Source organism: Zootoca vivipara, chromosome 2 (genome assembly GCF_965207765.1).
Source record: "Zootoca vivipara chromosome 2, rZooViv2.hap1.1, whole genome shotgun sequence".
Taxonomy (NCBI): domain Eukaryota; kingdom Metazoa; phylum Chordata; class Lepidosauria; order Squamata; family Lacertidae; genus Zootoca; species Zootoca vivipara.
The window spans coordinates 104,736,758-104,747,495 of record NC_142584.1 but is presented as its reverse complement, the minus strand read 5'-3'; the positions used below and the strand labels follow the sequence as shown (position 1 = coordinate 104,747,495).

Sequence of the window (10,738 nt, the reverse complement as noted above, 5' to 3'; positions counted from 1 at the left end):
CTCTAAGATTTGATGAAGAGGATGAGGATGATTTTACTATTTATACTCATAGGGACATTCTATTCAGTTGTTGTTGTTGTTGTTGTTGTTGTTGTTGTTGTTGTTGTTGTTGTTGTTGTTGTTGTTGTTGTTGTTGTTGTTGTTGTTGTTGTTGTACTATTTATACTCCACCCATCCAACTGGGTTGCCCCATCCACTCTGGGAAGCTTCCAACGTATATAAAAACAAAATAAAACAAAACATTAAAAAGAATTATTTTTTTAACCCCTTCCCTATACAGGGCTGCCTTCAGATGGTTCCGGGGTCCCACGCCCTCCAACATTTCTCCGATGAAAACGGGGACGTCCTTCACGCCCGGCCAGCGGCTGGTCCTCGCCCGGCGCTTCCCCGGTCTCCCGCCAGCAGAGGCCGCTGTTCCCGGCGGAGGAGAGATTCCGCCGCCTGCCCCCGTTTCCTGCCACTCTCGCTCTTCTCGCTCCCCGCTCCGAAGCCTCGATCAGCGGCTGACTTCCGGCCTCGGCAGCTGCGCGGCCACCATATTGGGGTTTGTTGCAGCCTAAAGAGGCCTCGGCGCCAGCTCTTCCTGAGGCCGCCCGAGCAGCGGGGACTCTTCCGGGGGACGGCGGCGGCGTAGGCGGCGGCGGGGGGGAAGCGACCCAGCTCCAGGCTCTCCGCGTCCTCCGAGAGCCCTTGGCTGTAGGTGGAGGCCCCGGCGGAGTTTCGGGCTTTCTTCCATACTTGCAGTTGTGTTTTTAAAAGCGGGGCGGTGTGGGGGGGGGGGAGAGAGAAGAGATCCGAGGGGAGGTGCAAGGAATGGGCGGGGTTGGAGGTGGGGGAATGTTGGGGGGAGGGTCGTGGGGAGGGGGAGAGAGAGCAAAGGGTGGGGTGGGGTTAAAAGAAAAGGGAGACCCTGCTTGTGGAGCCCGCCTTTTGTCTCTTTGGGAAGATCCCCCGATGGCCCCCGAGGCGGAGAAATGAGGGAGAGGGGATGCCCGGGAGAACGACCCAAGTAAAAGATATTATTGTTGTTATTATTACCGTATTATTATTATTTATTCGGACCTTGCAAGAGCAGGGGAGGCGGTTGCACGAGCGAGGACGGGTGTACGTGTGAATGTGTCTTGGGGTGGGTTGTGTCAGGCTTTTGCACTGCCGCCACTTCCGGCTTTTTGGAGGCACACATCTCTCCCCCCCCCCTTTCCCATCGCGCTGAGGAAGGCGGGTGGGAGTGGGAAGTGAGTCATAAATAACCGCTGCAATTATTGCATGCCCTGGCATCAGCTTTATTTGTGTTTTTTTTTTCTCTCTCTCCTCCCCTGGTCAGGGTGGGAAATGATGGCTCGAGTTGCAAGGTGGAACTTCCCGGCCTTGACGCTACAGCGATCGCTCCCTCGGGTTATTTGGTTTTTTAACAGTTTCTTGACACTTCTCTGTGCTGTGTCCTTAATAGCAGAAGTTCCTGGCAGTGGATTGTTGTGAAGCCATAAAAGGAAAGGGAAAAGCAGGCTAGTGCAAATCCGGAGGGAGATGATAGGAGTGTAAAAGATTTAAGGGACATGGAAAATGTTTTCTAAACCGGTCTTTACCTGCTGCTGAAAAGAACCACAGCAAAGGTGCTGGGAAAGCCAAACTGGGGAGGCCAAAACTGACACAATTGGTGTCACCACTCTCAGTTTAATAATAGACTTCTCAGTGCTCATACATTGCTTAGGAATCTTTACAACAACCCTATAAAGCAGACATCCCCAAACTCGGCCCTCCAACTGTTTTGGGACTACAACTCCCATCATCCCTAGCTAACAGGACCAGTGGTCAGGGATGATGGGAATTGTAGTCCCAAAACAGCTGGAGGGCTGAGTTTGGGGATGCCTGAAGTAGGTCATTGACAGTAGGTGCTGACAGCAAAAAGAATAAAGATTCTGGCTACCTGAGTGGGAGAGAATATATCATTCTAAAGGCTCTCTAATGACTTTTGCAGCTTGTTATGAGTGAGATTAAATAATCGAGAGCAAAAGTGTATCTTTATCCCTGAGTTCGGAAAACTGTTTTGTAGAAGAAGTTAATGTTAAAATTGGAGCTTGCTAAAAGGTGGAATCGAAGCACTCCAGTATGTTGTTGTTGTTGTTTAGTCGTTTAGTCGTGTCTGACTCTTCGTGACTCTGTATTAACTGGGAAAAGAAGAACCCAGAAGTTGGTACAATTAAGGCAAAGTGTGCCGACATGGGTGCATGTGTCCCACAGAGACCTTTCATGGCACCCTTAGGCTTGAAAAGAGCATTCTGTTGTAGAATACGTAGATTGTGGTGTGAACTTGATTGTGGTGCCCACAACTGTTTCTCCGCTTTGCAAATGTGTCCTTAAGCTCAGAAAGGTTGTTGACCCCTGAATTAAAGTAAGAATTATGGTAAATATCAGATTATGTTGGTTTAGTGTTTTCATATAAATTCAACAGAATACAAGCAAAGGAATTAGGGCAGTCACAAGTTGATGCCTGTTGAGTGTAGCTACTAAATAAGTAGGACTTTACATGGGAGAAGACAGACATCTAGATACTGCACAGCCCCAAACATGAGTTGTTTATACTGCATGCTCTGGCAAAAAAGAAGAAGAAATATTTGTGTGCTGAGGCTGTGATGTTAATAAAATAGAGAATCATTTTTGTGAGTAGGATTATATAAGCAAAAACAATGTTTATAACATCATCAGAGCATCAGAGTTAAAATATATAAACTGGACTTAGCAAAAGAGGAAGCTGGGGGAGAGAAACCTAAGCCAAGAGAATAGCAGCCATTTGTCATCATACTCATATTCCTTTTTTATTACTTAAATTATATGATATCTCTATATGGCATAATGTATTTATGTTTCTGAATGTAAGACATTTGGACCTAATTAGGTAACAAGAAAATAGTAAATTACTACATATATATATATTGATACCTTATTCTTTTATTGTTTGTTTAAAATTATCTGCATACTGCTGTTCCTCACTAACAAAACCAGAGTAGGTGTACAATAAAAGTTTTTTTTAAAAACCAATAAAATGTAACCGACAATGTTTATGTGATTTGTAGCTCTTTTCCGTGTTTACAGTTCATTTCAGTTTGTTTGACTTTAGATGGCCTTGGGTGCTTGTAAGAAATTAGTACAGAAAGTTTTGACACTACTGTTACTGTATTGCTGGTCGTAAATAGAGCCTACACATCGATAAGTGCCAGCTGACAAACCCAATTTAAGAGTCATCTGAAGCTTAATTTGTTTGTAGCAAAAGCTTTAACAGGCAACGCCCTGCTGGTATAGGAAAGGCAATAAGTCAGTTCCAGCCCAGTCCTGTGTGCTAAATCTGCCGTGTTTAGCGCGGTGTCCTCTCAAGTGAGAGTAAAGGATTTCAGCCCTAATTTCAATGCCTTCTGCCTTTGCATTTATGCTTGAAGGAAGTGGATTGCCTATCCCTGCCAAAAGTTGAAAAACTCTTCTGCTAGGCTCTACAGCAATATCAGTGCCCCGAATCAGTGACCTCTGCTTGGGGGCTTGTGCAGTGGGGTTTAATGGGCTTTTTCTGTTGTCTGTTGCAGGGGCTGAACGCCTTCCTGAAGACTCTGCTCAAAGCACAGGAGGGGGGGAGGGGAAGTGAGAAGGGGCATCTAGAGAGATCATGGAAGAGAATGGCGAGGATGTGTCTTCCTTGGGTAAGGATCTCTTACGTCTCGTTGGAATGGTTCTGCATGTCCCGGTGGTAAGCACAAACCCGTTGGATCCCAGCAAGGAGCTTGAAACCACCTTCCTCCTCCCTGGGCTTAGGTAGCTAAGCCTAGTGTATCTACTGAACCTGGTATCATGGTTAAGGTTCCTCCTCTTTTACCGTGATATGTAGCCGTTTGGTACAGATCATGGTTAAATTACCGTAGCCAGAACAGTATTAAGCATATCCGGTGCCGTGGTGCGAATATCCCTCCTGCCCCCCCCAGTTCCCAGTGTTTCTCTAGCCCTACAGCTCTGGCTTGGGGCGTTTTTGGTGCCCACAGGCGGCGAGCGGGCTAATAACTCTGCCGTCCCTCCCAGGATACTTTTGCCCGCTGGCGGCTGCTGCGCTTTGCCGGGCGGGGAAGGTGGGCAAGGCCCTGGAAGGGGCAGGCTCGGCTGGGCCGGCCAAGGACGGGGGGAGCCCTTCGCTTCCAAACAACCCTGCCGCCTTCTCCTGCCACCTCGGCCATGGCTTGTTTCTTGCCGCCGCTGCTCCTCCGCCTCGGCAGGCACCCTCGGCCGGGTCCAGCCGCCTTCTCCGTCCGCCGCAGCGGATATGCTTAAGTCTTAAGACGGCCCTGGTCCTTCTAAAACGTCGTCTGTCTGGTGCAGCAGCGCAAACATCAGCTGTCTGGTGCAGCAGCGCCCCTGGTGGCCAGGTGCCCTGGCGCATTGCGCCCCCTGGCCCAGGCTTAGAGACGGCCCTGACAGCCGTGATCCCTGGTTGAGCCAACATGCTAAGCCAACCCTTGGCTTGGTTGTCATGTTGCACTAATCTAAAAAGACCAGGGAGCTTCACATGATGCATGAATGCAGGCACTGTGAAGACTCAGGAGTGCTTAGATATGTTTCGAAATGGTTCCTGTAGTGGACGTGCACCCGAAAAGTGGACCCTAATAATTCTAAATTGCGATTAGTGGATCCTTCCACAAATTCATGGAGCATTTGGAAGGAGGAGACACCCCATGTCAACCGGCATTGGCAGCTGCTGTCCTGTTGGTGAACTTGCCTCCCCCCGCTGACAGCTTTTCACAAGCCAATGGGAAGAGATTTCTCCCATTTGTTAGCAGAGAGTCAGCCTCTACTGGTCCACAAAAAAGGAGGTTAGAGCTACTTGAGAGTGACTCTGAAACTGCTGTTCCCAGGAGCACAGAGCAAGGTGAGTTGAGAGTGCTTGAAGGCAGCTTTGCAAATAAGGTCATACAAGTTACAAGCCCACAACAGTTGGGTTCCCCCCCCCCCCCTGTGCATATCTGTGGCACATAGATGAGGGCAAAAGCACACCGAATCTTAAAGGGTACAGAAGTTTCCTTGTCTGGTTACCTGGATGAGATCCTTGCTCTTCATAGACGAGAAGCCACTGCTGCCTGTTGCCTACTATGGAAAGCAGCCTGTCTAGTGGGAGGAGTTCCAAAACACCTTGGAAGGAGGAGCTTAATACCTTGTAGCATCTGAGTTGGTTTTCAGTCAGCTGAGATGGCATTTGCCCACGATCAAAAGGATGGTGCTTTTCTGGATTGAGCAACACTTCAGAGTTTGCTCAGCCAAGTGAACTATACGGTGACTGCTTCTTAACAGTGAAATCAGAATTCCAATTATTCAGAACAAACCCTAGCACCAGCTTGTAGTTTTTTATTTTGGCTTTAATGGGTATTTGGTGTAAAATTTAGATTCCTAAAAATCTGTTTCATCTCGTTTTTGTTTCAAAAAACCACATTTCCAGCGCTTTTGGTCCCGTGGGATAGTTGTTACATTGATTGCATTTTCCTCGTGACTTTCACCTTTTCCCACCAGTATTGCTCATAAGAGATCCAGAAGTCTTCACCTCTAATTTTGCCTATTTCTCTTTTCTCCCCGAGCGGCCTACATTTCAACAGATGGCAGTTACACAGGTGAGTAATTGTTCTTTTGCATGTTTATCAGGCCAGGGTAAAGGCAGGTGTGTCTAGAAAGCTGCTCTTAACTGTTGCGTGATTGGAATACGTTATGAAAATTTTCCTTACCTTTGTTTTTAATATATGGGTTTTTTTTCTGGTCAGGGGCTTAGAATAGTGGAGGTTAAAGAGGGATGGAGCTTTTAAGATCGCTTCACACGTTACGCTAGACACGTGTATCGCACCGTTGTCACGTATCTTTTTTTTCGCATGTCGGAATGCAGACTCCCGTGCCATTTCCTCGAGGTCACACGTGTTTTCTTTGCAGGCCAACTTGCGGGAACAAAGATGCGAGACGTGTGTCTCTCGTAACGTTTGTGGGAGGTGCACATGTCTCAGCGGGGGAGTTGCCAGCGTGACCATAGAGTGCATTGTACAGAGCGTCCTGCCTCTCTCTATCCGCACTCTATCGTTAGGAGCTTCCTTGTTGCACCCCCCCTCCTTCCCGCTAGTGCTCTTTTTACTGCGCCCCAGTTGAGAAAGTTTCCTGCTGCCATTTTAAAAACAAATTCCTGCCGCCAATATCGGCCGGGTCACCCTCGGAGCACACCATGTTGTCTGATACCCTTCCAGAGACGGTGCCGATGCCGAACCACGGCACAATGGCAGCTTCTTCGCAGGGCTCTTCGTCTGCCACGAAATCGAGGCGCCAGCCCGTTTGGACCGACGAGGAAACCCGGGCCTTCATCCAGGTTTGGGGCGACGACGCTGTGCAGAGTGCCCTGGCGTCCAACTACCGCACGGTCGCGCAGTTCCAGTGGATCGCGGACGAAATGCGAGCCCGGGGTTACAACCGGGACTGGGAGCAGTGCCGCGAACGGGCCAAAGTGCTGCGGCGTGGCTTCAAAGAGATCGTGGACGGCAACAGCAACGCCGGCCACGGGCGCCGAGTGTGGCCGTACTACGAAGAGCTCAACCGGTTCCTCTGCATCAAGCAAAACCTGGTCGTTCCGCGGCTTTCAGGGAGCAACGCGCGGCCACCGGTGGACCGCCGGCGCCGGGAACACAGGGAGACTCAGGACCCTGCCTACGAACCACCTTCCTCGGTTGGGAAAGGCGACAAAGGGACTTTTGAAGAGCCGGACGGGGACTGCTTGCTCTTGCCAGAGTCAGCTGGGTCGCAGCACAGTGAAGCCAACATGGAAAACCAAGTGGGGTCTCCGGCAGCCAACTCTGATATATCCATGGACGGCAGTGGCGGCCCTGGCACTCCGACAGATCCATTGCCATCCAATGACTCGATTTCTGGTGAGTTTTGTTTGGAATTTTGGGGGTGGGCTTTGGTATGGTACATGGTTTGTTACACTTGTCCATGATCTTCTGGACAGGTTGGGTAATTTTGGGACAGGGTGGGGTTGCTTTATCACAGGCACTTGTTTCCAAATGCAGAGCAATGGAGTGAAGTCTGAGGATCTTGAGCAGGGGTTGGCAAACTAAGGGCTGCGGGCCGGATCAGGCCCAATTGCCTTCAGGATCCGGCCCATGGATCGACGTGGGGATTCTGTTCATTCGGGCTGCACCGTTTTCCCCCTGTGCCATTCCATTTCCCCACCCTCTCCCTCACACACACGCCGTGGCGGTGCCTCCTCCCTCTCTCCCTCCTGGCTTCTCCCCGCCCTGCCTAGAGGAGGAAGGGGGCTGGCTGAGCGCCCTTTTAAGCAGCCCCTCTCCGGAGCCAGCCCTTTTGCGTCGCTCATCTTCCCTCTTCCACCGCCGCTGCTCTGGTGCTCCTGTGGGCCAGAGAGCGGAGCGGACAAGCTCAGTCTGCCTACCCAAAAGAAGCAGTGGTGGTGGCGGCAGCGGCAGCCCCTGGGAAGGTAAGCGCAGCGACTGGGGGTGGGGCTGAGGGCTACTTGGCCCCTCGCCTCTTCTTCCAGCTCCCCTCCCCCAGTGCCATTTCTTCGGCCCGCAACAAGGTCTGAGGGACAGTGGACCGGCCCGCGGCTAAAAAAAAATGCCGTCTTCTGATCTTGAGAAACACAGCTTTAATTTCAGCAGCCAGGGAATCAAATCCTCCGTCCATTTGGGATGGGTAATATTATGCTTGGGGAAAAAACCTGGTGAGATTTCTGAAGTTGTAACAGCGCTGAGCTTCAAAGTTCAGGGGATGGAGCTGGAGTTCTCTGCTTAACAGAATTGGTTGTATGGCAGGTAAGCAAATATATAGACATCTGCAGAAATCCAACAGTGCTGCCGAGTTGCAGAATCTGGCTTTTTAAAAAAACATTTTTAGGGTGGCTTTGTGTGGAATCTGGAGCTTGCCGTGTGCACGTGTGAATGTTTTAGATTAACGTGCAGTACTAGGCTTGCCATGGCCCAGCTTACTCGCGAAGTCGCATTATTCGTCATTTTGTTCAGCCTGCTTTCTGGTGTTTGCCCCTCCAGCGCCAAACCTGCGCCCTCGACCGCTGACGGCCGCCGAGAGGATGCGCAACCTCCGTTGCCGGCAGAGGAAGAGGAGGGGGGACACCTTGAAGGAACTGATGGAAGTCACCTCGCAGGCCACCAGCGAACTTGTCCGGACACTGTCTGACCTCACGCACAAGGAGGTGGCTTCCTTCGAGCGTGCGTACAAGGAGGATCTCTCGGCCCGCAAAGACGAGATGGAGCAGAGCGCGGAGGACATTGGGAGGCTTGTCAGCGCTCTGGAATCGAGCGATCAGACGCTGAAGGAGCAGCTGAGCAGCCAGACCAGCGTGTTGCAGGGCATCCTGGAAGTTATGAAAGACATACGGGGCAGAACGTCATACAGTCCGCCCTACCCTTCGCAGTATTACGACTTCCCGGGCCCTAGCATGATGCATGCGGGGGCCACCTCCTCAAACGGCCAAGAGATGCCCTGCCCCTCCCCTTCCAGCCTCGCATTCGCTTCCCAGCAATCAGCCACCAGCAATGGAGACGTCTCTCCCCGGAAGCGAATGAAATGAAAACTGCCGCAGCCGAGAGGCCCTTCTCATTTTAGTCTCATTGTGGGGCGGGAAAAAAATCCATCCCTCCAGCTGTTCGTTCTTCTTGTTACAACATATATATTGCTTTTCTTATTGCATAGTTAGAATGTGTTTTCACCACATTTATACGTGTGTCTCCCCACAGCGTTAACGGTTGTGTGGAAACGGCTGCCAGCAATGTACATTTAAATTTATTCTTATTGGGGGGGGGTGTCCTTTTTTAAAAAAAAGTGTACCTGCATTTGTTTCCCTTCCATTTTGTTTCCAGAGGAATGCAGTGTTTGATGTACACGTGTACAAGTTTTTTAAACAAAACCAATAATAATAACAATAATAATAATAATTACATTTAACACATTACCGACTACCTGTAAGAAGGTAATCTTTTAAAAAAGAAATAAAGATGCACTGTTGTTCCAAATTGTTCAACACGTGTTTTCCGGTAGCATCTTAAGATCCCGAGAATTCTTACGCTGGGTCAGAAATGGGAGTTCTGTCAAATTCAGCATTCTGCCTTTCGAGAAAAGAAGAGTCCGTGGTGGGATTCTGGTGGCGTCTTTCTCTCCTGTTCTTACCACCCTGCATATCTGGTCAAGGTTAAACCATCTCTAAAAATGGAGCCTATGGTTCATATCCACCAACAGAAGCAGCATGCATGCATTTACATAATCCTTTTTAGACACTGTTTTTGTGCATCCTCTGGCGATTTATTTCAGAGGTTATAAAAATGCATTGTCTTCAGAAGCACCTCTCGTTTTCCTTCAACCCGCTCCCTCCCAATTGCCACGGGTAGCTCTTTGTTTTGTGTACGTTGAGCAGCCCTGAGGTTTTTCTCCACAGCAGTCGAGGCTTCGGACCTTTTGTGTTCTTCATCAAACGCCTTTTGTAAGCAGAAAAATTGCTTGTTTGAGGCACCAAACCAGACATGGATAGCAGCAGAACATCAACAACAGGTGTAGCCTGGTGATGTTCAAAAGCAAGGAATTGAGCAGGGCGTGGTTTGCAAAGCAAGAGACGTGAAGATCTGAGAAGCGGAACCTCTCCCATGTTTGCCACTTAGCTCTTCCAAATACTTATCTTCCAGCCACTCCCACCGGGCAGGGAGAGGATTTCGCAATCCTCAACCACACACCGCTATTGTTCCATCATCGGTAATTTTCCACACCGCTTTGCATCCAAAGGACATTAGGCTCATAAGGCTGTAGTTTCCTGGATTTTGGCTCAAGGATGCCTATGTTCCATTGAACCATAGAGTTCGAAGGGACCCCAAGTGTCATCTATTCCAACCCCCTGCAATGCAGGAAACTCAGCTAAAGCATCCATGACGGGTGGCCATCCAATCTCTGCTTAAAAACTTCCAAGGAAGGAGAGTCCACCACCTTTCGTGGGAGTCTGTTCCACTGTTGAACTGTGCTTACCGTCAGAAAGTTCTTCCTGAAGTTTGCTCAGAATCTCCTTTCTTGCAACTTGAAGCTATTGGTTCGAGTCCTACCCTCCAGAGTGGGAGAAAACAAGCATGCTCTGTCATTCATGTGACAGCCCTTAAGATATTTGAAGATGGCTATCATATCTCCTCTCAGTCTCCTCTTTTCCAGGCTAAACATTCCCAGCTCCTTTAAGAGCTCCTAATAAGGCTTAGTTTCTAGACCTTTGACCATCTTGGTCGCCCTCCTCTGCTCACGTTCCAGCTTTTCGACATCCTTCTTAAATTGTGGTGCCCAGAATTGGACGCAGTATTCCAAGTGTGGTCTGACTAAGGCAGAATAGAGCGGTACTATGACTTCCCCTGATCTGGACACTATACTTCTGTTGATACAGCCTAGAATAGCATTAGCTTCCCCCCCCCCCCTGCTACATCACATTGTTGTCTCATGTTAAGTTTGTGGCCCACCAAGACCCCTAGATCCTTTTCACATGTACTGCTAGTAAGCCAGGTGTCCCCCATCCTATATTTGTGCATCTGGTTCTTCCTACCTAAGTGCAGAACCTTACATTTGTCCCTATTGAAATTCATTTTGTTAGCTTGCAGTTCCAGTTCTCCAATATGTTACGGTCATTTTGAATTCTGATTCTGTGGCATTAGCAACCTCTCCCAGCTTGGTGTCATTTGCT

General features: G+C 49.4%; 1 protein-coding gene across 3 annotated transcripts; it reads left to right on the top strand.

Moving 5' to 3' along the window:
- The first annotated feature begins 285 nt into the window (after positions 1 to 285).
- LOC118080923 (uncharacterized) lies at positions 286 to 9,047 on the top strand. 3 transcript variants are annotated; one of them, XM_035106955.3, is made up of 5 exons: positions 286 to 696; positions 3,576 to 3,689; positions 5,604 to 5,636; positions 6,252 to 6,926; positions 8,064 to 9,047. In XM_035106955.3, the coding sequence occupies exons 2-5, from the start codon at positions 3,656 to 3,658 to the stop codon at positions 8,603 to 8,605; spliced, it is 1,284 nt and encodes a 427-aa protein (XP_034962846.1). In that variant the 5' UTR covers positions 286 to 696; positions 3,576 to 3,655; the 3' UTR covers positions 8,606 to 9,047. The 3 variants fall into 3 exon arrangements, with proteins under 3 accessions (XP_034962846.1, XP_034962848.1, XP_034962847.1); XM_035106957.3 differs by having other exon boundaries at positions 500 to 696; positions 5,947 to 6,926; XM_035106956.3 differs by lacking the exon at positions 286 to 696 and adding an exon at positions 866 to 1,009.
- The last annotated feature ends 1,691 nt before the right edge of the window (positions 9,048 to 10,738 follow it).

What these genes read in the sequence shown, in the direction of transcription:
- LOC118080923 (XM_035106955.3), top strand. Translation starts at nt 3,656, where the DNA reads ATGGAAGAGAATGGCGAGGATGTGTCTTCCTTGG. An exon ending in CGAGGATGTGTCTTCCTTGG is followed by an intron (nt 3,690 to 5,603) that starts GTAAGGATCTCT and finishes TTTCTCCCCGAG; the next exon opens with CGGCCTACATTTCAACAGAT. An exon ending in ATCCAATGACTCGATTTCTG is followed by an intron (nt 6,927 to 8,063) that starts GTGAGTTTTGTT and finishes TTGCCCCTCCAG; the next exon opens with CGCCAAACCTGCGCCCTCGA.